General features: G+C 35.4%; 1 protein-coding gene across 8 annotated transcripts in view; it reads left to right on the top strand.

Annotated features, from left to right (window-relative positions):
- Positions 1-27,683, top strand: part of SYT14 (synaptotagmin 14) — an 89,178-nt gene that overhangs the window by 13,082 nt on the left and 48,413 nt on the right. For 2 of the 8 annotated variants that reach the window (XM_038132142.1, XM_038132143.1), the window contains exons 3-4: positions 13,651-13,815; positions 20,262-20,480. In XM_038132142.1, coding sequence (XP_037988070.1) covers positions 13,651-13,815; positions 20,262-20,480 — 384 coding nt within the window. Of the gene's footprint in view, positions 1-13,650; positions 15,968-20,261; positions 20,481-27,683 lie in introns of those variants that run through there. The other 6 variants (XM_038132137.1, XM_038132139.1, XM_038132140.1 and 3 more) reach the window with 4 other exon arrangements.

Genomic DNA, 27,683 nt, shown 5'->3' on the forward strand with positions numbered 1-27,683 from the left:
AGTAATCTTTTCCAAATATTTGTCAAAAGAATTTTTGAGTGTGTATGTGTTACAGTACTGTAATTAAGAACATTTCTCTGCTTCTCTAAACTGTGAATCATTTAGATCTTGCTTTTATAAAATTCTTTCTCATTTTGGAGGGGAGGAGGATTTTTTCTTTTTATTGCTGTGTCTCTTTTTCCATTGACAGATAAGGTGGTACACACAGTGCTCTGTATTCCTTCTGTAATAGCTGCTATTTATCTTTATGAATTGGGAAACTCACTGGAATTTCAGAAAGCCTTCTAATGAACTTTCAAGAGCTGTTAACCTTATTTATTTTAGGATGCTGTACTGATTTTAAGAAAAACATTTACTGTGTTCTTGGAGACAGTGCTGTATGGTTTTAATGTTAATTGCTGGGGAGTTAAATTGAAAAGATGTGTTGTTTGTTTTTTTAAGATTCTGTGTTATATTTGGGCATTGAATTCTAAGCTCTGTTAGCCATTGATACAATAAATTAAATAAAAATAGCATGGAACTTGTGTTTTACCATTGGTGGTTATAAATTAGCCTAGGGGTAAGTGTGATTAAAAGAGAAATATCCTCTTAGTGCCATTTATACTTGCATTATGTTGGGTTCCTTTTTAGTTCATATGAGTTTCCATGCATATTCTAACCTTTTGTGTCCCTATGTTACTGACAAATTTCTCCTTGTGGTGCACAGATTTGGTGCATTGTCTGTCTTCGCTCCCTACTTGGCGTGTACCTTTAAAGCAGAAGGTGCTTGCCATTGTACTGCAAATCTTCGAGTCACACAGACTTTTGGTTACTTTGTCTAAGACTTTGCATCTTCTGATGCACATTCGAGATGCTTTTATTGTCTGACCAAGGCCAGGCTCCTAAGGGTTACTTTATTTGCCAGTTGTCCAGCTCTGCTTGCTTGCCAGGATGAGATTGCAGACTCAAGATCTCTACTGACATCCTCAGAATAGGAAGGCATTTCCAAGCTGAGAGTTCCTGGCTGCCAGCAGTCTCAAGCTGGTCAAATCAGACCTTCCAGCTTTGTCCTTAATGTCACTGAGTGCTCATGTCAAGCTTATACAGGATGGAGTTTCCCATCTCTTGGCTGTGCCCTGAAAGCTAAGCTGTTTTTTGGTCTGTGAGCTCACAGTAGAAGTTGAATGGACAGATTAAGTGTTCACATTGACACATGGGTAATTCCCTGCAGTCTTGTCTGGTGCTGGGTAAGGTTGCAGTGTGCCCTTCTCCTTTTTCTCTGGTGTCTGTGTGACTGTGGCACCAGGAGAGTACATTCCAGCATTCCTGGCATTCATCCACTCCCTCATTTTCATCGACTTCTCTCTGTGAGGCCTTTTAAGAGATGGTGGTGTTTGACAAAATGGTTCTCCATTTGCTATTTGCCTGAAAGCCTCTCATGCTTTCTGCCAGGGGATGGTGGGTAACTGTGACTGCCCTGTGACTGGAGCTGAAATGCCTGTGTGGAACCTCTGAAAGAAACATTAGTAGTAAATAGCCTTCTTTAAGGAACTGGAGTTTTGCAGTGTATGCCTGTGCTTTGCTTGTCTGTCCATCTTTTTTATGGTGCTTCCAAGTACCTGGCTGTTGAGAAGCAACTAATAGGATAAACAGTGATGTTCCATCATTTTTTTTCCTGCACTGAATAGGGAAAAGGGAAAAGTAAGCATGCAAGCAAGCATGTGTCTTCTATGAATAATACATGGGAAAACTTTCCGGTTTCAAGTGATGGAATGTAATTACAATTTATATGGGGATTATATGACTTGAAGAACACCTATTTGCTGGTGGCTAATTTTTCTTTCTATTCAGCAAAGTAACACATTCCTAAATTGTGTTTTTGTTGCCTGCCCTTTCATCTTCTGCTAGGAAAATAGGAACCTTGGAGTATCAGATGATGAGCTGTGGAAAGAGACCAGAAAGGTCTTTAAAGCTGTGACTACACCATTTAGCTCAAATAACATAATGAAAATTTCTTAGCTGTAGTTGAAGGCATAGCTGTAAAAGCAAAACCTAAGCTTTAAAAAGGAAACGTCTGCTCTAAGATTAAACTCTAGGATTATTCATTAAAAATGAAAATTACTTGAAACCTCAATTTTCCTGTTTTTTAGGTTTTGTATTTCTCAGATTTTATCAGTTTAAATGATAGATTCAGAGGTTTGCAAGTGCCAGCTATAATGTTAATTGAATATCCGAGAATATGTCAGTTCTAGTGTAAATGTGATCCCAGTATGGTATCAATCCAGGACTCAGCTTTGTTACCCAAAGATGTAGCAATTGTCTGGCACAGGCCTCCTCCTGTGTCACGTTAATGTTGTTATAGTTTTGTAGTTGCTCAAGAGAGACTGTGGTGGGTCCCCCTCTAGGCTGCACAAGAAGGATTGCAGTATTTTTATAGGTTTTTTTACTTGCTTTCCTTTTAGCAGATTCATACATTTTTGAGAAGAATATGCAAAGAGCTGATCAGGACTAAGGAGACTAATAGGCTTTTCTGGAAAGCCTTAAAAACTAATTCTTATGTATTTTTAAAGAGGCTTCCTCTAAATGCATAAATATAGGGAGTGTGTGTCCTGAAAATGGGAGTATGTTGTGGCTGTTATATAACATATAATAGCTACAAAATACTGAACAAGTCACTTCCCAGCTTGTAAAAAGAACTTTAAAGATGTATGATCAGCTATAAGGGAATCACTGAAATATATGTCTCCTATGCTTAACATAGTTAAGTAGTTGAAGTGCTTGTATGGTTTTATATTTACACATTATTGAATGTGGAAATTGGAAAATAATGTGGAAATTGGAAAACAGGAAAAATAAATTCTTGCTTTTATTATAAATTAACATCTTGTTTACTTCTATTATTTAATGCAAATTTGTGTTCACACATTTATTTAGTGTCAGACAATACAAATTAAAGATTTGGCTGTGGAAAGAAGAGTCCTGCTTAATTTTTGACAGTGGAAGGTGACAGAGTTTCTCTGAAACAACTCAGTTAACAGTTTGTCTTTTTGCTGGATATCTTCCGAGTATCCAGGTGTTTTTGAGAGAGTCAGGATATTTGTGTAAGTTGTTCCTTTGGTTATTTTCTATGGACATAAAAGAATTCAGGGAACTTGAGATTAGGCTTGAGAGCAATATATCTCTTTTAGCCGTATAGTGCAGCTGCTAATCTAACTTGGAATTGGCTGTTGTTAGATTTAGTAATATTTTAATTAAGGCTGTTTAAGGTTCCCTTTGTACAAACAAGACAGATTTGTATTGAGTGTTTACGATATTGAGCTATAACTGAAGAAACTCCTCTTTAATATATTCTGCTATGTATTCATTGCGTGACATGCAAGTGACATTAAAGGAGAAAATATATATGGCCATGTTATTTTTAGGTTTCTTTCACCCAACATTTTTCACTTGTTTATTTTTGAAGTAGTGCAAAGTGATATTTCTAACTCAGCAGTGTGTTTTGTATTTAATTCATGGAAATGTAGATTGAATATCCAAGTAAGGGCTGAGTTGCACAGAAGTTTAAAAATTATTTTAAGCCCTTTTTTCCTTTTGCAAGATGTTCTTTCCTTTCTATTGTTGTGGCAATCTTGCAAACAAAGGAAATTATTCAGCAAACTGACTTTGTGACTAAGAACGGAACAGAAGCGCTCTCTTTAATATGCAAAAGAGAAGTTGCAAAAAGACAATGTCTTCGTCTGACAATGAAAAATGTCACTTGTAATAATAATTTTGAAAAGATAAGAAGGTGTGAATTTTTGCTTTGTCAGAAGTATATTTTAAGTAGAACTATTCCTCTTTAATGTTCTGGTCAATGGTCCTTACCATTTGCATGTGTCTGAATGTTAAGCTGCCAACTGCACTTATTCCAAATGGCAAGAAGTAGCATTTATTCATTAGTTTCATTTTACAGTAGAAACATTATTAAGTTGAAAGTCAACTGCATCTGATACTCAAGTTATCTTACACTATTTGTGATAGTCTACACTAACTGCCTCTGAAAAAGAAATAAAATAATTTTCTCCTTTCTTGCTGCTGTCATCCAGTTGGTAGAACTACTTGTTCTTCATCAAGAGAAGGGTGATGTCACAGATGGTAGCAAATTTCCTTATATTAGATGTCCTCATATTAATGTAAAATGTAAATGTATGTTTTTTCTATACTCATTTAGAGGTTTAGATTTGGACAGTACAAAACAAAGTGCACTTTCTCTTTTTACAAGGAGGAATAAAAACTCTTCATTTAGAAACTATAAACAATTAAAAGTACTTTTATAATATATGAAGAAAATAGTAATTTTTTTTTTCAAGGCTTGAAAAAAATTTTTATCCTATGGATACTAATCCTCATACACTTGGGAGATATTTAGACATATTGCTACATGTTTAAAAAAAAAAAAGTAATAATGTTAAAATTAACACTGCCAGAATGTATATTCTGAATTTGCACTCTGTTGGAAAAGTAATCTGTATGTACATGTTTTGGGTTAGAGAAAATTCAATACAGAGTAAATACTTTTCTTTGAGCTTACTGATGCCCATACAGGAAGCAGAATATTATTTTGTGTGTTTTCCTGTGTTTGGAGTCTTCTGGAAAGCAGCAGCTACTGGGGTCACTTAATTCCAGCTATGGCAGCATCTTTTCTTCCATGGCAAGTTTTGTGTGTAAGAAGTTCGCTGTATCCAAACCCAGGCATTTCTTCACTCAAGTTCTCATGTTCATATAATCATTTTTACCATGCAGTACTTTACTGTATATCCTGGTTAATTACTGTTGGATTACATGGATTGTCTCATGCTTTGTTGTTAATTGTAGTGTCTGATAAGGAAAAATAAGGTTTTAAAATATTTTTATTACATAGATTATTTTTCTTTCCCCACAGTGGAGAGCTACTTTGTGATGAGTATGAACTTTTAAACTGCAAGTCTCTAGACCCCTGTGGGTCTTTAATACTTTTGCTTTGGGAGGATTATTTGAGAATACCATTAAAAATTATAATCACTGCTGTTCTCTTACCCACTGCGTGGATAATAGTCATGTAATATGCTGTGTAATTGCAACAGATTATTGGGATTTGGAAGTAATCAAGATGCTTCCATGATCAGTGTCTATTCCAAGTGGCAAATGTGATGCTTCCTTTGCTGTTTCTTTTCAGAGATTTCTGTTGTGAGATATTATTTAATCAGAGATGAATTCCATGTACGAGAGAAAAGGCATTGAGAGGCTGGTAAATCAGCAGGGATGGCAGGCTGACAACTTTTTCAGCACATAAGGATTTAGGAATTAAAAGATTTCTGTCAAAAGTTTGAATCTCCGTCTCAGAGTATGACTTCAGTTACTCTTAAATTCTTTCTTAGATCAGTGGTATTTTGGAGCCAAGGGTCCTCTTTTTCCTGTAATTAAATTTATCAGCAAAACAAAGTTTTAGCATGGTATTTTAAAAGCAAGAGAGAAGAATCCTGGAAAAGACAGCCTGTAGAGGCAGTACTAGAGCTGCCACAAGCAGTTTTGTGCAGTTATGGATGTGATTAATTATTGAAATGAAGCAAGCTGGTTTTATCACAACCTGTGAGTTAGAAGTGGCTGAGGTCACTTGGTTTGTCCAGCCTGGAGGAGGCTGAGGGGAGATCTCACTGCAGTTACAACTTCCTTGTGAGGGGAAGAGGAGGGGCAGGCACTGATCTCTGCTGTGGAGTGCCCAGTGACAGGACCTGAGGGAATGGCCTGAAGCTGTGTCAGGGCAGGTTTAGATGGGATATCAGGACAAGGTTCTTCACCCAGAGGATGGCTGGACACTGAATCAGGTTCTCCAGGGCAGTGGCTTGGTCCCAGCACCAAGCCTGGCAGAGCTCAAGGAGCATTTGGACAATGCACTTCTTTGGGATGGTGTGTGTGGAGCTGAGAATTGGATTTTGATCCTGGTGGGTCGCTTCCAGCTCAGGATATTAATTCTAGAATCATATTTTATTAAATAACTGAACTCTATTTGATGTAATTATTTAGTCAAGTAATTTAATTGATTGTAATAAAATCAAATAAACTGAATTTGTTAATTAAAATACATTATAGAATTTCTTCCTGTGTGTAAGAATTCCTGGAATCTAGATGTTAAAATGTGTTTTTCTCATTAGTCCTTGTAATTAGATATTAAGGAAACAAAGGGAAAAAGAAATTCTGCTTTGTCTCTGTGGCAGTGCATAATATGCCACAGCCAGGGTAAAGTGACAGAAATGGAATGTTAAATACGTTGTTATTATTTCTGATAAATTTCCACTGGAATAGGAGTGACAGTGGAGTTAGACCAGTGTTGTTTTCATGATACACTAATTCCAGTAGACTTTTCATGTAAATGAACACATTTTTTGCTTAACGTGACCTTTTTTTAGAAATTAACCCAAAAGTGGCATCATGTATCACTTCAGATAATATAAATTTTGTGTGTTCCTCAGTATTTCTTTGAAAGGTCCATTTAAAGGGCATCGTTATTCCAAATAGAACCACTTTCATCCTCGTTTCATTCTGTCAGTCTTAAAAAACTTTGGAAAGGTTCGCGTTGCTAGAATTGTTTATACTTTTCTTATTTAGGAAATGCGGCGCTCTTTTCAGTTTTGCCTTGAAATTGAGTTGAGTTGTCGTTTCAAGTTTGCTCTCATTTGAAATTGTTGTTGCTCAGGGTTGTGTCCTGGATGTCCATACTTGAAGTGTTGAAGTATAGGTAACTCATGTTGCAGGGGCTTGTAATTTGTAATGGAGAGCGTGTAAACTTGCTGTCCAACAAGTGTGAGGTGCAGGAGCAACAAACTCGGAGGAAGGAACATCAGAAGACTGGCAGAATAAAAAGTATTCAGCATAGTATGCTGAGAGGTGTAGCCGTCGGTAGTGGGCCAAGGTAAGAAGTCTGTGCTGCATCAGGAAAGGCAAAATGCAGGTTTGAATTGGAGGGGGCAGCGTCTTTCTACAGAAAAGCTTCAGTTTTAATGTTACCTAAATGTAACTAAAAGATTAAAAGCATTGATGTGTGAGATGTAATTGTGTGTTTTAAGTTGAGCTAAAAGGCTTCCTGGTGTTTGTTTTGGCAAAACATAGAAGAAATAGGTAAATTTTTAGAAAGGAATTACATAATCCAGTGTTTTATATGGGAGATAGAAGAATAGAACAGGAATCATAGGATGTATGTTTAGAATTTTGTATTTTGACTTGTTCAATAAAATGTTTAGAGTTCATTGTCTATCCCTGCTTTTTAGCAGCAATATCAGCTAGTCAATTTTTGTGGTACAGTTTTTATTTTTCATATAGGAAACTATTCTAATAGTGATGCTGCCATATATAGTTCATGTTTTTGAAACAGTGCAGGTGGTGAAGAATTTAATGTTTTCGTTAGAATTCTAAGGCAACAGTGGATAAACCCCTGTAGGTGTAGCATTTTGTTTAAAAGGCTCTATCCACTTGTTGCTTCTCCAATTACTCCAGCAAACAGAAAGATTGTAATTATGTACGAATTCACAAATTGCTGTGAAATGCTGTGTATTGAGTTTCCATTGTTAAAGAAAAGCTGTTTAGAAAGACCATGAAATCTTAGGTAGCCCTCAAGTTCAGTTACTTGCTTTTAAAGAAGAGACAACCCAATGTAATTAGTAAAAGAAATTTACATGTAAATTGACACGTATGAAAAACCAGTCCCTACTCCTGTTGAGTAATCAGAACAAAGTATTTAACTTGTGAGCAGACTGAGTGTAGAGGGATTTGTTTGGTTTTTTTCTGTTATGACAGGTCAGTGAAAAATAAATACATCCTGTTTGGAGATAAATAATTCAAGCATGGAGAAAAGGCAATCAAGGCACAAATCTTGTTGTTTTGTTCAGTAACCTGCTCAACTTTCTAAAAATATGTTAATTTCTTGTGCTAGTGGCAAAGTTGGAATGAAGTGACAAGCAGCAGTGAATGGCATTTGGATGAAAATATTTTGAGCTGGACAGCACATATTATTTTCATGGAATGTCAAGATATAATGGTGTAAAGAATGAATAATAGTAAATCATTCTTCTTCAGGACTAAATACAAAACAACAGTCCTGTATATTTAAAATAATTTAAAGGGCTAAAGTATCTTAGATCAAGTTGTAAAGAAAAACCCAAACCCCAAGTTATAAATAAAAACAGGTTTATATATTAAATGTCAAATGTTTTTTGTGCTAGGATCCTAAAGGTAATTGGCATTTTTCAGGTCATACCCCCTAGTTACTTTATTTGTGTACAGAAGAGATAGTATTGCATTTGTAAATGAATAATTGAAACATCACTAAGATAACTGTGTGGCTTTGTACATTACTAGCTAAGCGAGTGGTATGATGTAGAGTGTGAAAGATCCAAAAATAGTTGACTTCAAATTAAATAAAGTTTGGGGCTAGATACATACTAAAGTATGAAATGCATTTAAATTTCATATAAAAACATTTTATATTTTTAAAATGTCTGAGGAATTTTGTTGTTTTGGTGGTATATATTTGAAGATGTCATTTTCTGAAGAGTTTGAAACAACTTTTTGAAATGAAAAATGATGCCATAACAAAGAAGTTATTATTTGAGAAAGAGGTGCTAATTTGATATTTAAGATGAAGAGATGGTAAGTTTCTGTGTTCTAATACTTCTGATTCTAGTGATAACACCAAAATGGAATTAAAGTGATGCTGAGGTAGTACTTCTGTAATGACTGTGACTTTCTATGCCACTTCCATAGCCAGCAACTCAGTTAGTCTTGGTAACTTTGTAGAAAGATGTTTGTTCTTTTAGTATTTCTAAAACTGTCTTATATTTTAATGAGTTTCAAACATAAATTCAGAATTTCATTGGTGTTTTTCTTAAGAACCAAAAATAATTATGAAGTTTATAGAAGTAGGACCTTTGAATTTAAAGGATGGCTTTGAGAAAATATTTCCTACTCGTGTCTGATGAAAGAACCCACTGGGAACCTCTGAGAGTTTTTAAATGCTTTTCATGGTACAATTAATTCCCAGACAACTCAGAATTTATTACAATATGTTTTGAATCAAAGTAATTCTGGTGGTGAATGTGGCATAGATATATTTTTTATGTAAAAAAGAATTTTTAAATTTTTTCTGTCTACAAAGTATACTTGCTTGATACTTAAGCTGTGAGAAACTAACTGAAAGATAAATGTGATGTATAAAACCTGTATTCATAGATGGGAATCTGTGCACATTTCTTGTGGAAAATTGAAGTACTTTTTTTTTTTTTTTCCCCCTGGCTTTATAATGATAATACTTTACAGGATTTCAGCTTGATAATTTACCTAATCTGTGAACAAGTATTCTAAGACTCTTTACATGAGTGCAAATTGATACCGAAATATAATTTTCAAGTCCTATGTTCGCACTGAATTACATAAATAATTAATTAGTTTTGCTGCAGCTAAAGTTTCATTCTTTTTGTAAGGTATCAGCCAATGTTTCTTTTTTCATCCAGAAAAATGTCATCAGATACTGTGTTTCCATAGAGAACTATAAGGCTTTCAGACCATGCCTTTTTTAACTACTTAGTATCCAGCAAGTACTGGAGGAAAAAAAAAAAAAAAAAAAAAAAAAAACCAAAACATTCGGCTTTCAGTTCCTTTTAGGTTATGGTTAACTTCCTTAAATACGTATTTGGATGGATCAAGGCAGATGATTGTTGAAAAATGTAAGCATAAGTAAAAAAATTTTAAATTGCAATTTAAACCTACAGTTTGAAAAGATCAAATGTGACATATGTGAGAGTGTTTTTCCCCGAAGATGCTGTACCATTAATGTATCCTACTTAAAGGAGACTGTCACTGCCCTTTGTTGAGAATCATTCCATGACTGGAATTCAGTTAAATCTCCTGTTCAAAGCAGTGTGGACACTGAATTCAGGTAAAGTTGCTTAGGAGAGCCTGCTCCAGTAATAAAGCAATCATTCTGATAGTTCACTCAAAGGTCACATGATCTTTATCTGTCTTCTGATCTGTCTTCTTTTTTGCCTTCTCTTCACTTTCTGACTTGTTCTGTGTATCTCAAATTGGTACATCTCACACTGATTTCCTCCCTGAACATCATTAACCTGTGCCACCTTCTACTGCTCTTTCACTTCTGCTGGTCCCTGTATTCTGGTGAATTGCAGTCCCCTCTAGCTGCCTTTTCTGCCACTGCCACTGTGTTTGATAGATGTTATAGCTGGAACTTACTGAAAATGAAGTTTTTCTGTTCTGGGCCCAGTCCCCAGTCTCATTTGGGTCCGGATCAATAATTCAGAGAAAACTGGCTGTTGTTTCAATAGCCTTAGATATTCTCAGTTATCCATATGCAGTCTTGGAAGGGGTGGGCACATGCCTACTGCCAGCAGAACTTGGGGATATTTCATCTGTTAAGCTTTGAGGTAAAAAAATCATATATATGAACTGAGGCTTTTGTCAAATCTCAGAGTATTCCTCAGTGTGTGAGAAGATTCCATGAACAATGGTAAATAGACACCTGACAAACAATCAATGAATGCCTGACACATGCCAAAGTTAATGATAATTAAAATATTAATTTTTTAAAAATTAGCTGACTTTCCTCTCTGTTCCAGGATAGAAATCCACTTTTCTCACTGTCTTGGTTTGGAAAGACAGGTGTCTGCTAAGGAAGGCAGGAGCCTCCCCTGAAATTGAAAAATGTAAACCCCCTCCTTCCGAATTGTTATAAATTTGAAATTAAGGGGGCTCTCAGGCAAAAATATGGGAGCAGGAATAACAGTTCTTTATTAGGGAAGAAAATAAAAAGATAAAATAAATAATGCAGTAAACTAAAACAACTGACAGTCAGAACACAACCTGACACCCTATTGGTGAGAGTGTTGGTAGCAGTCCAATTGGAATTGTGGCTGCAGTCCTGCTGGAGTGTCAGGTGTGGTTCTGTTGGAGCAGGGATTCTGTAGAAAGATGTAGTCTTCCACTGAAGGTCCAGTGGAAAGGCAGCTGTTCCTCTGGGAAATCCAGTGGAAAAGCTGTGCTGGTGTTCCAGAACCTCAAGATTATATCTGGGTAGGAATGCTTGGCTCTTCCCTCTGGGAGGAGCATCTCCCAGTGGGATGCTATGAGTGAGATTCAATAGCCTGTTATCAGCAGATGTCTTCTGGAGAGAGGAGTGGTTGTGGAAGAGATAAGGAAAACTGCCCACTTAACAGAAGACAACTGCCATACAGTGGCAAATAGAATACAATTTCCTTGGCAATCCAGGATACTCACCTTGTTACCCCTCTTGATGCAGCAGGATGTCTCATTTGAAATTGTTGGCAAGTTCCTTTTCATGGGAAAATTTTCAGGGGCAGTTTAGGCAAAATATTACATGATCTCTTCTGGTCAGAGGTAAGAAGTACAGCAAAAATAATTGCCAGTTTTAGATAGATCTGGATGTCCAGCTCAAAACAGAAGTGCAAATCTGTCCAATTTGTTTTTCATGGTGGAAGGCACTTTCTTTCTTTGTCAGATTTAAAAGACACCTGTATAATAATTTAAGAACAGCACCACAGACACAAATGTTCCCTGTCATCCTGCAAAACGAACTGAGGAGGTTGTGGAACTGCATGTGTTTCTCAGTCAGTACTTTTACATAGATGTATGAGCCCAGATTTACAAAGGGCATATGTCGAATCAGAGAATGATTTCATTTGGAAGGCTTCTGGGAAAGTAATTTACAGTTCAGTCCCCTGCTCAAAGCAGGGATAACATTGAAGTTGGATTCTATAACTGATCTAGGCAATCTGTTCCAGTGATAAACTCCTCTCATTCTGGATTTTTCCCGCCTCATCTCCAATTGGAACTCTTCTTGTAGTTATTTTGGACTCTTGCATCTTGTCCTTTTGTATTGCATTGCTGAATGCTGAGTATGTTGCCAACTGTTTTTTAATTCCACGCCTTTTTAAATAGTGAAAGATGTTACCATGCAGCATTATAGTCCTAAAGTGAAGTGCCAAGATCTTGGCAAACAGAATTTGTAAATCTGATAAAGCTTCATAAATCTTTATTAAATTTAAAAAAAAATCAACTTCCAAGAATGGGATTTATACAGCTGAGTGTAGTCTTGCAAAGTCAGGAGGAAGAAAAGTGATATGTGAAATTCCAGTTTTCATCCAGATGAATGCAGTTGTGTTCAGCTCTGAAATATGTGTTGTCTATGTGTTGTGGCCATAAAATCCACTCTTAGGTGTTACTCTTCCTGTTTAGAATGCAGGTTTGAGACATAACATTTCTTTATTATCAGTACACTAGTAATAAACCAGTTAACAGTATAATTAATCTGTTACATATCACTAGAAATCACAATTCTGTTATGCTTTACATGGTTGTTAATTGTGTGTAGTTACTGAGTTCTATCACATTTTTGCCTATAAGTTGCACCCAAATATTATTTACTGAATTGCAGTTTTATAACTCTTCACTTTAACCTCCCACTCTACTTCATAATAAATTTGCAATCCTGTCACTATTTTAACTTTTTCCTTCAAGTTTTTTAGATATAGAGCTTGTGGAGAGCCTGCTGAGTTTCCTAAGGGCCTTCCCTCTGAGATCCTGGCAGCCTTTATTAATGAAGCAGCTCAGCTTCATTATAGTCTGTGGGCATCTGCACACCTTTCAAAAGAGCTGCCCTCTCTTGCTTTTCAACTGTATTTATAAGTTGTTACTTATTTCTCACATTTCTAGATTCTTGGTTTTGCTGCTCTTCTATATCCCTTCCACTGCCCACTCTCCTTTCAAATAAACAAGCTGTCGTTTAAATACTCTTTCCCATTGCCTCAATTTGCCACATCCATTTGCAGATTTCACATTTCTAAAACCTGCTTCTTGACAATCTTAGTTTTAAATGGTGTAATTGATGTTGTTAGATACTGGTGGATGTCAAAGATTCCCAATACTGCCTTGCAGTCATCTGCTTAATAGCAATTACATATTCTTTATTTCAAATATTCTCTAAGGCATGTCAGTCTACTTTGGCCTTTTTTTCCCCCACCTGGTTTTAAGTGTGCTTTATCTCTATTTCACTTTCTATTAGCTCTTTCTTGGCTCATATGTAAGTGAACATACATGGTTTTTCTCACTCTGTTTTTTGCTCATTAAGTATCCTGCTTGCCAGAGGGCCGGGTGGACCAGCTGGTCCCTGGGAGGGAAGAGGAGCCAGGTGCTGAACGTGACAAGGTGGACAGGGCAAAGGCTCAATCCCTCCTCAACAGCACTGTCTCAAAGCTGGCCCTGAGCAGAGGCAGCCAAACCTCCAGGAGATTGGGAGCTCTTAGCTCCTTTCCAGTGCTGTCTCAGGTGTTTCATCAGAAATCATTGGTTTTGGCAGCTTCTGATAATCTCCCAGTTCTGCAGAGACTGTCCAGTCCTCCATCAGAACCTCTTGCTCACAGCATCAGTCCTTCTCAGATTAGGACCACATGCTTTCTGTTCTTTGAAAAGATGATTAAACATTAACTCAGATTTAAATGATGGGGTTTTAATTATATCTGCATATATATTTGCATCTTTTGAGGTATTTATTAATGATTAATTCTGGTAATATTACAACTTTGCAAACCTTTACAAAGCTTTTAAAAATGTATGTATTTCTGTTTCTTTTAGTATCTCCAGAAGCAATTGGATTCCTGTCTGCAGTCGGGGTGTTCATTATTCTCATGCTGCTGCTTTTCCTATATATTAATAAGAAGATGTGTATTGAAAATGTTAGTGGTTTCCCAGATCTCGATTCAGGATACACTACAAGAAAGAATTCACAAGATAAACTTTGTAAGTATCTGACATACAGTGTACTAAACTTAATTATAAGAATGCATGTCTTTATAAGGATGTAGTAACACAATAATGTTGGCTTTTCCTGTAACTGCAGTACTTGAAAGGAGCAAATATTTGTATCCACAAGCCACAGAAATTCAACAGCTATCTAACCAAAGAGTTTGCATTTACTTATGGGGAGATACTTCTCTTGTAGTCCAAGAATACTCTTGAACTTATTTTAAACATTCCATAATTTTGTATAATTAAATCTTTTCAGGTAAATTTGTGAATGGGATTATTGGATTTTCACTCAGCCTGTTAAAATCCTTCACCTTAGAGAAGGTCTCGCTTTTGTTCACTTGGAAAATAATTTTAAAGAATAATTTTAGTGATATCTTATAGCTGACTAACACATTATTGAATATTTTTTTAATACAACCAGGTCTTTAAGGATGATGTGTATTGAAAGAAATTAGACCTTGAAAAAGATATTGAGAGTTGGTAAAAACAACCTCTTTATACTTTTGTACTGTGAAAATTGAACAGGCTTTGTTAGCTGACTTGAGAGAAAGAGTCAGGCACTAGAAAACAGAATATAAAATTGAAAAGGCCTTCTTCCCCTCCCTCCCTCTAAAAGATGGAGCTAAATTTTTATTTTTAATTTTTTAGGAAGCAAAAAAAAAATTCTCCCCAGAAATTGTCTGTCATATTAACTTTGTTTTTTTTGCTACAAAACAAGTATTGATATTCCAAAGTATCTTACCTTATGTAAAAGACAACAAATATTTTGAGGTGAAGAAGTCTCCACGATGTGTGTTGTGTTATGTTAAAAGCTTGTTTTAGTGTGACACTGTTGAGAATTTAAATGTCTCACAACTTCTTCTTTGCAGGTTAGAATAAAAAAAAAATTTCACCTCACACAGTTGTCTCAGTTTTGAAAATAATCAATTTTGTTATGGCTAGTTGATGCTGCAGTTGATGAAAGACTATGGCTTTGCTGGTTGATTGTGGCTTCAAGATATTTATTTAGCTGTTTTCTTATTATTTGCAATGATTATTGAATGGAAAGAGAAAAGCTGCGACTTCCCCTGGTAAATGTATTGATTTTTGAGATAGAAAAGGCAAATAGCTCTGAAATTGAAGAAACAGAGATGATCAGTTTGTGAAACAGAGGACCTCTCAGTATTAAGAGCTGTTGCTGAATAGGCTGGACAAATGGCGTTTTTTAGAAACCTTCAGCAAAATCTGAGCCTTCCCTCGGTGTCTTCCCTGGTGGACACGCTCAGCAGTGCTGTGGATGACCTGGCCAGTGTTGTTGGTGAGGTTGGCTACTCTGTAGCTGACTCGGTGACAGAGCAAGTAACCAGCATGATCAGTGGCCTGCGGGCAGATGATGAGAGCTCCAAAACGCAGAGTGATAAACCTGTGGAAGGCAGAGAGGAACACACACCCTCATTAAATCATTCTCAGGAAATTAATATGAAAACAAAGAGAGGTGCTGCAGAACACAAAGAGACTCATAATTCTAATTCGTTAGATTTTGTAAAGAAAGGTACAAGTCAAGTTGGAGTATCTGACCATGTCTTGAACAAAAACCCGTGCCAGTTAAGAGGCACAGATCATAATAATCCTCTCAGTGATACAGAAGTACCTCAGGATTTGAAGACTGTGGGAGGACCTTTTAAAAGAGAAGTGGTAGGGGGAAATGAGTGTTTTGTAAATGATAAGTTCTTGAAGGATAGTAACCTGAAAAGTAAAAAACTTACAGTGGAGCAATCTATTGAGGAGCAAGATAATTGTTTATATGCAGTATCAGATAATTCTAAGAATTGCGAGCATAAAAAAATCAAACCGCAGTCACCTGGAGATTTTACAGATTCTGATAAAGTGCACAGTATGAATGTTCCCCAAGATTTAGAAACAAAGCTTGTTGAAGTACACAAGGAGAAATTATCAGATTCCAGCTTGAAGAAGATGCACCATGACCATCCCAGTTGCCTTAATGAAATCAAAGAAAAGAAATCTGAAGCCTTCTCTGACAGAAAAAGAAAACCCATCTCAAAGGATGAAGGCAATGTGTCAACTACAATTGCAAATGAGGGCAAAAGGAAAAACTCAAAGAAATTAGCAAGAGAGCTATGTAATAAGAAGACAGCAGGAAAAGGTGAGGAGTCTGTCAGCAAAACTGCATTCTTCAGCCTTTCCTGAAACTTATGATATTTCCTGCTTTTTTTCACCTAATTTACACATTTAATAATAGTGTTTCCTGTCACTGAAGGGGCCACGTTTGTTTCAGTGCTTCATTTTCTAATTATGTTGATATTTCTTGGAAGTTAATTACTTTCCAAAATATTACTTAAAGGAACTGATTAATAAATGCCTTTTCTATGTTCTAACTTTACTCTTTCTCTATACAGTTTTCCCTGCCTTCTCTGCCTTGTGTGGTTTCTGCTGAAAACTATGAATTAATTAATACTGGAAATTAATACTTGTTCTGTGAAAGTTATTTTTATTTTGTTTCTTTTAAAAGCATTGCATAAAAATGTGCTATGGCAATAAAAGGAATAACTTCTTTTGCATTTACATTACAGTAGATCTTCAGAATGTTTCTGGGATACGTGAGATAATGGTTTCAAGATGCAATGAGAAATGAGAAAACTCAATAAGAAATGGCAATTAAGTGATTTTAAGTATAGAAAGAAGTGAATGAGGCTTGTCTTAAAGTTGTAATTTTAAAAGAAAACCTGTGTGTTGTTGTTTTGGATACTTTTTGTGCCGTCTTCAACATCCAATCTTAGTGTGATAAAGGAATTGCAAAAGCAGTTTGTAAGGAAGTAAAACTTTGCAATTTTACATACTTTTGCAGGCTGCATAGTAAAATATTAGAAAGCAACACATGCTTTTCCAGAGGTGCTGATTCTGTAAAGAAATGAATGATTTCCTAATAGAAACCCATTTTTTTCCTTCAGTTGTGTGTGTTTTCCTTATCTGAAAATTTCACTTATCTGCTTTGTTGAGTTTTGGTTTGGTTTTGTTTGTTTGGGTTTTTTTTAGTTTGAATTAGGAGTGTTTTCCATGTTTGTATGATAAACTATGATCTTATCTATTTCTTTACATAATAATAGATTTGTAAAGTATATTCTCTCAAAAATGGCATTTAGGGTCCATAATAAGCAAATTAATAGCTTTTAATAGGTTAATAATTGCTCATGACCTGTGTCAGCCAAATAAAGGAAAGGTTTTGCTAAGAACATAAATTGCCTTAGCCATTTCCAAATAAGGTACAAAAATCAAATGAGAAGTAGCAAGCAAAGGCAATAAACTGTGAGGGTTTTTCTTTTCCTTAATGTACAGGAAGCTACTTTTTTCCAAGAAACTAAACTGATTTGCTTCGTAAAAAAAAAAAAAAAAAAAAAAAAAAAAGCATTTGCATGGATAGCTTATGTTTAAACTTTGAGAAGGTTTTTAAGTCTTCTGAAGAGGTCTTGCTTCATGACTTCTAATAATGGTATACATTCTCCTTCTTTTATGATAGGAACTAGAGGAAAAAATAAAAAAACTGCTATCACTGAGAACTTCTGGATGCTTACAAAAGTCAGTGTATTAGACGTAACTTTCAACTCTTTCAAACATGTTGCTGCCATGTTTTATAATATTCCATTCTTTATGCAGGCTGATTAATGAACCTGATTTCATATTTGTGAATACATTTCTTGTAATGTTAGAGGAGGCATCTAATACTGATGTCTGGCACTGTATTTTAGGCCTTGTATGCTCTGCTTTAATTATAGTTGTGGGAATCTGTAGAAGTTTCAATGTGGCAGGTTTCAACCCCTGGAGGGTTATATGAAATACAAAATTTTACTCAGTGTTACAGCAAAACACTTTGAGATTCCTTTTTCTGGGCAGCTTCTTGCAGTGAATGTGTTAGCCAGAATATATCCTGCTTGTTGTGGTATTTTCAGTAAATGATCACTGAAATCAAACTTATTTTATAACTATCCATAAATGGGGAGAACTGTATCTGCTAGACTTGAATTAATAGTCTAGAGTGGAAAGATCTAGTTTTTCCTTCGAAGTCTTTTAAGGCACCATTTTTCCTATAATTAGTAAAATAAGTTGTTGTGCACATTGTGCGTAGAGCTGGTAGCCCCACATCTAGATAAGGTTTTCTGACAATTTCCATTTCAAAATCTTATTATGAATTTCCTAAATTGTGTGCCAAATTTGAAAGAATTTTCAGGAAATTAGGCATTCTTTCTGTCTGAGATCCTATTGGTTTTGTTTTTTCCTTAGTTATAGTTTAAAATCTTTAGCTGTTTCCAAAAAATAGTTTATGGGGGAAAAACATGCTGGATATTTGTGCCAAAAAAAAAAAAAAAAAAAAAAGTAGGTTTCACCTCAGCTTTACAAAGATGCTGTGGCACCTTTGTGTATTGGAATATGTGCTTGAGATGTGGGAGAGCACTTCTCCCATCTCAGAGATGCCCATGTTCTTCTATGAAAAAAACAGCTAAGTGTGACAAAGTTGGACATTTTTTGAAAGTTTGCTTTTTGAAAAGACATGGTAAACACTTCTTATACTTTGTTTTTTAAATTCACTGACCATCCCATTTGCACTCATATGCTTCATTGTAGGGGTTGAAGAGCGGAGCAGGTCTTACCCTGCCTTTGATACTTTTGTTACTGATGGACTCTGGGAGTTTGAACAGAAGAATTGACAATAAATGTCCTCTATGTGAGGACAGAAACTTCCTGAACAAATAGGACCCGATTAACATGGTAGATGGGGATTTAAACTAGGAAGGGTGACAGCTATGGAGAGAACTGATAACTTCATATGACGGTGGATAGACTAAAGGTGAAAGACCAAGGTTACATGAGTTGTTGGTTAGGTGCAAGTAAAGATATTGGGATTGAACAGCCAAAGAGAATAGAGGAAATCACCATAAGAAACCAAACGTGAGTGCTTGGAGCAAGAACTTGGAGTGTGGGGCTGGGAGACAGGAACTTGGCATAGGATTCTACTTGTACAAATGTAGCTTTCCAAAAGATTTCTTACCTAGACTTGCAGCAGAGGTTTTTTTGTATGAGTACCAGGGAGAAAAAGACCTCTATGGGAAGTGATTCCTAAAAGTACGAAGGACAGACCTCTATAGTACTAAGAGGCAAGCACTTGACTGTAAAAGAGATCTAGATGGTTGGCATACATTGAGTTAATTTAATTTTAACTGGCTGACTTTTGAATAAGCTGAATCTCTCTTTTAGCAGGAATACTCAGCCAGAGGAGTGAGACTGACTGGGCATGAAAACAGACACTAATGGGAGTGGAAACACAGATCTGGAGCTGAGGGCATAAAAGCAGGGAGGGGAGAAGCAGTTGAGTGTGGCTGGATAGCATGTTAGACAACATTCCCTCAGATTCAGAAGCTGAGAAGCAGCATTATGGGCACGTCAAAGCTCTGCTGGTTATGGAAATGCACTGGCAAATCATATACCATGGGTTTGCTCTCAGAGTGGAGACAATGCTGACTTCTGAGCTTGCATGAACTCTTAATGCCTATTAGATGTAGTCTGAGATCTACAGAACCTCTGCAAGGCATGTTAAATATGGGTAGAATCTAATTGAACTTTGGAAGAGGGGAGGAGGAAATCTTCCCTTTACAGAAATAAAAATACAGCTAATATTTGATTTGTGGGAGGAAGTCACGCTTGAGATGTAGTTGGAAAACATTGGCCACAGGAGTAGGCACTACAGAACTGCTATAAAAGAATTACCTAGGTAGGGTTTTGGTTTTTTTTCCCCATGTAATTTTTGCTGTTGCCAGATGTCTGCAGTAAAAATCTGCATTAATTTCAGTTATTGAACAATGAGCTGTTTATTGTAAGTTAAATAAAATTGTGCATGCAAACATTTTTCACTAGCATTTTCCCATTTGTTATTGTGAGTTTAAGCACTACTGGCATAACTATCCTAAAGACGATTTTGTTGTAGGCTTCTTTTTGTAAATCAGTTTCATTTCTATGCTATGCTACATGCTCACAGCAAAAATCAGCTGGGAATGTAGGATCAGGAGCTGCTTGCTTGATACATGAGGTATCCAAATGTAATATTGCAGCAGTGTTGGATTTCCTTTACATAAATAAGGCATTTTCCTACTTAATGAAGGGTTTCAAGAATGTCTATGTGCCGTCTTACATGAATTGATCTGTTTTCTGTTGAATAAGTGCTAGTGTGGTTTTTTGGGGCTCAATGATATTTCAGGTCTTCTAGAAAATGAGAACGGCTCTCAGCAATTATAAAATCACAATGCTTGTAATTACAACAAGGTATTTTTTAAAATATTACAGAAATTTTAATTGAAATGGCTTAAATATCTTCAATTATAACCTCTTATGGTTATTTTCTTGTATTCTATTTTGAGCTGTAGTCGATTTGCTTTATTTTATTCAAACAGACAATTCTTATATGAGTAAAGACCAGCATGGTTCATCATCTGAGAGTGAAGATGAAGCACTGGGTAAATATCATGAGGCCTTGTCTAGAACCCAGAGTTCCAGGCTGCCAGTGGTGGATGGCAGACAGCAAAAAAACTATATATGGGAAACCAGACAAAAATATAGTCCCCTGTCTGCAGAATATGATGGATACAGTAGTGAAGCCTCAATAGATGAAGGTAAGAGCGATTTAAAAGCCTTCCTTTTATTCCAAATTTCAGAATTGTGTTCTGGATAAGTAAGTCCAAGATGAGAGCAGCTTGGCTAGCAAATAGTCAATATCTGCCAGAAATATCCAGACACCTCTTACATTAGTGCATGCTCAAAAAAAAAAAAAAGAAAACCACACACTTGTATACATTCTTCCAAAGATACTACAAATGATGCAATATCTTGTTGTATTAAGTTTCATTTAATTTTATCATTAATTTCATTTTTGGGGCAATTTAAGCTGTTTTGGTTTAGGAAGGAAACATGGCAACTCTTCTTGAATTTGTGGTATTATAAATACAAAGAAGACATGTTATTTCTGTATTGATAAGCTGTTCTAACAGCAAAGTAAATGGAATTGGTTATTGTCTACAGTTCATATGGTCATTGCAATGTGCATTACTGGAATGTTCTGTATCTTTTCTTGTATTGAAATGACACAAGGAAATTACTAGAAAGATTAGATTAATGTATTTTTCCATGGTACTTAAAGTTGGACTTAAACAGTTGATGTTTTCTTACATGCTGTATATTTCTTGACTTTAAGTTGGGGTGACAGCTTGATGTAGAGGCTGAGAATTCTGCTGTCAATATTTTGTCAATATGCTTTTTTGTATTTGAAAATAGTTGTGTGAGAACTGTGTCCATAGCCGGTTTCAAGAATGAAAAGTGAATTTTTCTGGGAGTTAGGTAAAAGTCACATTCTGGTACAGGTACTATATTATAGTAAAGTATTTTTGGTCTTCCTTTACTATGTTAAAATGTAAAAGTTTTTTAGTGTTGGATGTTTTCTAATAAAAAGTGGATCTATGTAATTAAAAGATATTTCACCTTAAATGTTCTATATAGTCCAGAAGGGCTTGAAAAAATTTACAATTTCTACAATTTGATATAATTAGATTATATAAAAGTCTGTTTGCTGTTGAAATTTGAAATTAGTATACAGTCATTCATGATTCCAAGCTAAGACTTGAAGGACATGAAAGACATATTTCAAGTAAGTTGCAGAGTAAAAGGATACTCTTTTGATCATCGGAAAATTAATTTCTTTCCTTTGCTGTTAAATTGTAGGAAGGCAGGTAGTCTGAGTTCCAGCAAATAGTGAAGGAGATGCAGAGGTGAGGTCAGGTGTTAAAAACTGATCCTTGAGCACTATGATGGAGAAGGAATAGGGATAGTGAAGGTATATTTGGTTTTGATATCTACTGAGATCTCTCAACAGTGTTGGTGGAGGGAATATGAAAGGCTTTTTTATGGCTTCTGTCATTGTTGGGAAAGAATGATGATGTATATTAATAGGAGATGGAAAAATGATTTAGCAAATAATACCAGGTATGAATTATAAAAAAATTACACAGGAAGACTTCTTTCAGATATGTAGAATAAGGTATTTTTCTCTCTGCAGACTACTGAGGCTAGTTATTGAAATATCCATAGTTATATGACATTCCTCTTTTTATTTTGTAATTGCTCTGATTTTTTTATCCAATCTAGTTCATCTTCTCAGTGAAAAGTCCTGAGTTCATCTGAGTTTTTTACTTTGGCCCTATAGGATTTAAGCTTCAAAGGCATGGTACTAGCCTGTATCCAATTATTTTTTTTTTTTTAATGATTGTGTTCCTTATCATCCTTTTAAGTCATCAGAATTTATATTTACTGATTTTTATCCTGGGGGGTGATAATTTCCAGTCTTGAAATCTGTATCAGGATTACAACCTAGACAAAAGAACCTTTTTGGCAAGTCCAAATATTGCATCCAGAAAGTTACAGTTGTGTTTTTTGTTATTCTTCTATTGCTAAATGTATTTGTCACCAGGTGCTATTCCTTTTCAATGCTCTCTCCATTCTGGAAGCAGGCTGGATATAAATGCCATTTTAAAATTTATTGTAATGAAAGAATATTCAGGATTTGGAAGCAAAAAAAAATTCTAAAACAAAAGCTATCAAAACATTTGAACTTAAAAACTTAGATTTTTTTTTTAACCACATACTTTTACTTGCACAAAAACTTTAATATTGTCAGTATTTTGCTGCTACTTATGAGAGCATTCGCTTCCCACATTTTACAAGGAATGGAGAATAAACAGTGTCATTTTTTTGACAGCCTGCAATCATTCTACACCGTATGTTCAGCAAAATGCTTGCAAATTAGAGTGAGGAGATTGTCTCACTTTATTAATCCATTATTCTCAACAAAATTATGTTCAATACTATTAAAAAAAAGTTTTGGACATGGTAGCAGATTAACAACCTAACATTTTTCACTTCTCAGTGACCTGAAGGTGGCATGCTGGAATAATTATTGTTAGTACTTTTTATGTTCTTCCTGAATTACTTCAAAGAATCTTTGCACAATGATAAAAATGTTTTAGAATATATGAAGAGACAGCATATGCCTTATGTGATGATCATTACAGAGGGAAAGCTGTCCAACATAGAACTTTGATGAAAAGAGGTGAAAACTTCATGAAGGCCTGCAATCAGAAATAAAGGAGAGATTATTACTACCAAGCTATTCATTTGTGTTCAGAGAAGCAGTTCACTTAACAGATGTTAAAAATCTGATTCCAAGGGAGAAGCATCAGTATTCCAGATGTTTCAGTGTGATTTTTAAAAATGCAAAGCTTTAATGTTTCTTAAACTTGGAAAAAAATTTGTAGAAGACTTGATGCCATAGGAATGCTGAATTTTTTAAATTAAATACTTGGCTTTATGGGTATTGAATTATTTTTATAAGAAGTGTAAAGACAGATGATTGAACCATTTCTTGACTCTTTTGTGGAACAAGCAGTGAGTTCCTATGTACTTTGTTGAATATGAGAAAAAATTGTCAGTGCATTTGACTTTGTGTGCTTCTTTTTTCTCATATATGCTTTATCATTTCTACTTCTAAGTCTTTAACATTTTGGCTGTGCTTCCATTGTAAGGCACTGATCAGTCCATGTGTTGAGCATATAGCACTTGATAGTATTAAAGTGATGTGATGAGGGGACAGAATTAATTTTTGTCTCACCTCTGTTTTCCTCCTGCTCGTTGCAAGTAAAGCAGCCCCTGATCATTAAGAATAAGGACAAGGGGGTGTGGTTTTAAGGAGATCTGGAAGATCTGCTGAAAGAGAGTAGATTTAGATTAGGAATAAAAATTCTTTTCTGTGGGGGTAGCAAGGCACTGGAACAGATTGCCTGGAGAAGCTGTGGATGCTGCATCTCTAACAGTGTCCCAGGCCAGGCTGGATGGATTTTTGAGCAACTGGTCTAGTGGAAGGTGTCCCTGTCCAAGGCAGAGAGGATGGAATGAGGTAGTCTGTAAGGCCCCTTCCAACACAAACCATTCCATGATTCCATGACTCTATGAACTCCATCAAAGGTAGAGAAGTATGAGTAATGGAAAAAATACTCAGTTTTCAGAAAATTTTGGATTTCTCTGCTGGATTTTCTCTTCAGTAGCTAATCTCTCTCACATGTTTTACTTCACAGTAGTGAGCTGTGTGTTTTTAAAGGAGTCAATAAACAGTTTTACTGATAACTGTTTACTCTGAACTTCTGCCTTTTAAAATTCATTTGTTTAGATGTGTGTACTTAACTCTGTATACACAAAATTTAACAAAGATACAAGAACATAATCTTGTCTTTATTAATACACCTTGTATGTTTTGCTTGTCTTGCCAAAAATGTGTTTAATATTGTTTGCATCATTCAGACCACCAAAATGTCTGAACGTATTATTTTAAGGTTTGCTTGTTATCAATTCTGTAATTGACTTTTTCTGACTTCTGTAATTGATCCTTTTTCTGGCTGCATGCCTCTAAAAGCATCGTATTCTGAAGCCTGAAAAATTGTGTTGTATGTTTTCATAACATTCTTTTCTCCTCTAGATGGCCATATTAATCTTTCTTTTCAGCATATTTGTATCGAACTCACATGGCATTTTGTATAATGTTTTTAATACTGAAATGAAGAAAGCTATACGCTCTGCAGGCTTTGTTGGTGTATTTTCATGATGGAATGTTCTAGTAGCACTTTTGGTAATTCTCTGCAATTCAGGGGTTTAAATTTTCATTCACAAATACCTGCTTTTGGCCAGTGTCTGACCTAATTGATATATTTGTATTGCACATTTGATGCATTTAGATTTTTGCATGTTTTACATATAGATACACAAAATGAAAAATGAATTACTACTTGGATGCAGGTATTTCTACAGACTGTAAGCCATTGTAAATATAAAACTTTTGCAGTGAACTCATCATGGACAGGAGGAGTTTATATCTTAATTCCAAGGTATCACTAAAGGAAAACCTAATTCAATAGAAAATGGAGTTGATTACAAGTGTCAACATTAAAAGCAAAATGGTACAGTGGTTTACACCTGAAACTTTCAACTCTTGTACAATAGACCAAAAGTTTTTAATCTAAGGAAAGAGAAACCTGTGTGGCTCAATCTCTGTGCTTAGGTCCAAAATTCCAGGGTCAGCTTGAAATTTGAAATCTTAATTTTGCCAATAATGTTATTTTTGTATTTTCTAAAATTATCCGATAAAGTATGGATACTTGCTGAAGTGACCTCCCTTTTAGGTTTTTATAATGTGTATCCTACTTCTTGTATTATTTCTACCATTTCAGTGTTGAATTTGTAGTATTGTCTTTATTGTGCTCCAACTATTTGTAATATTTTGGAAGAGGGGATTAATATAGGCTGTAATATTTACACATTTATTTCAGAAAATAAAAAATAAAAAATAAGGGGGGGGAAAAAGCAAGGAAAAACAGTACCATAAGATATTTCTGCTAGCAAAGGTTTATGAATTGAAATAAGAATGTAAGGCATAAGGAAGTGTAAAAATTTTATATTTAAAATTGGCATTAAAACTGGCAATCTTTGTGTTTCATTATAAAAATATTTTTTAGTATCTATATTGGAATGTTAAATGGACCATACCTTCTTAATAAGTTGAATTTCAAAAAGATATACAATATTATATTGAATTGGCCTCTTTGTCTCCAGTAGTGGCTGTTTCCTCAACTTTGAAAAGTCAAGCATTATACTGGCAAGTTGTGGTTTTAGTATCTCCATAAGCTTCATAGGCAATGTATTTTCTCTAAGGAAAGTGTCACCTAAATTTCTAAAAATTAAAGTTTTTTAACTTAGAAATGTTAGGATATGTTGAAATTACATTTCAGTATATCCTAATGATTATATATTGAAACAAATTGAAATCACAGTTTTGCAGGCAGATGTCAAAAACTATTGATGGTTCTTTGTTTCTGAAATCAAGATTCTCTAAATCCCCTGAGATGAGTAAGGTAGAAGAGAAGAAAACAGTTTGGGTTTTTTCCTAGGTAATTTGTGATATGCTTAAAGCATTACCCTTTAACAGCTGTGCAAAATTCCTGATTAAGAGCTAGCAAGGAGAATTGATCCCATTTTGAGGCAAAATAAGTCACATCATGAAGGAAAAAAGGAGTAAGCTCACTTGCTTATTTAGCATACTTAGATATACTTTATTTAGCTATAGTTTACCAGTTCAGTACAACCACAGGCTCCATCTCCAGCCTGTTTTAAAGTCTTTTTCTAACTTCTCAATTGGTAAAGCCCCCTGGCTGAAGACATGTTATTTCTGAGATTGGCCCAAGTGCCTTACATTTCACAAGGTTTTTTTGAAACATATGGAAGCACTAAAAGACGGCAGCGAGGAAACATAAGTTCTCTTAAATGAGAATCTGCTGCTCTAGCAGGCATATGCTACTGGATTTTATCCATCTTTTCCATATTGTGAAGGTAGAATATGGTTATTTTTGTAGTTTATCTACTCCCCTTCTATTCTTCTCTAGGCTTTTGGCACTTTATGTTGATGTGTCTGTGGACATATGTTTGCCTTGTTCCTCAGTGTCAATCTTCGCACGTGAAGGCGACTGTTCTTCTGGAATCTCTTGGATCTAATTCTTTATGCGGCTTTTTGCCTTTTTTTCCCTCTCTTGTTGGTTTTCATGTCTCAGGGAAAGTCTCCTCACTGAATTACTTAAAGTATATATAGAGATTTCCTCATAGTACCTTTCCAATGTAAACACTAAAAGCTCCTTCACAAGCATCTCAGAAGCAGTTGTAGAGGTGAATCTCCCCAGTCTGTTTAAGCAACCTGGTGAGTTTTCATTAATAAATACATTCTGTGAAGCAAGATCCTGCTTCTTCAGACTTACCAAGCTGAGGTGAAAATCTTTGGACAGGCTGAGAGAGGAATAATGGATCACTCAGTAAATTCCATTATAACTATATGTTTTGCAGTTTAGTTTCTATCATTATTCCTTGCATGTAGGTAGATCTCTTTTCAAGCCAAGTGTGAATGAAAACTGACTGTTTTGAAATTATTGAGCGAGGCCCTCTGTATGGCTGTATTGTGTTCAGCAACATAAGGCCACAAAGTTCTCTCAAAATTGGTCTCTCTGTAAACTAAAGATACTAACAATTACAGGCAAAAAATGTCTGCCATGGAAAAGAATTGTGTACTGGTATTCATAGGGAAGGACTGAAAGCTCAGTTGAATACTCAATCATAAATAGTTATTTCTCTTCTTTTTCCTCTAATGGGCCTTAAAGAAATAAATAAATTCAGTGAAAAGAGTATTTAGGAAAAAAGTAGCCACCCACTTTTTTCTTAGGTGTCTTTATCAGATTACCTGTGAGATTTCTGTGGTGTAACACCTACTGGAAGTAAATACTTTTTTTGTCCTGCAACTTTGGATAGGCTAAATGCTTCAAATAGTACATTCAAGGTACTTTGAAAGGGTCTTTAGTGAAGAGATTTAAGACAAGTTTTAAAGACACCTTCACAGCAGTATTTCTAAATGCTTCAGAGTGTATTTTGAAGGCTGAGTCACGTTGCAACTGTGAATACTCCTGATATTCATACTTGTGTATCTTATCTGATAGTACTTGTATACCATCAATTCATGTTATTGATGTACTTTTTGGAGATTTTGGGGGATTTTTTAGTTACAATATTTCTTTAATTGGTCCAGCTTCCTTATTCTTGTTTTTCTAGTATATGGGCATCTGCCCCTGACATTTTTTATTCTAGGAGTAATAAAAAATCTTCCTGTAGTGTACAGGAGAGTGCAGTGATGCCATACTAATGATACAAAGTTCTGATTCCTGATCATGTATGTCTGCCTTTTC

The sequence above is a fragment of the Motacilla alba genome, chromosome 3 (assembly GCF_015832195.1).
Source record: "Motacilla alba alba isolate MOTALB_02 chromosome 3, Motacilla_alba_V1.0_pri, whole genome shotgun sequence".
NCBI lineage: Eukaryota > Metazoa > Chordata > Aves > Passeriformes > Motacillidae > Motacilla > Motacilla alba.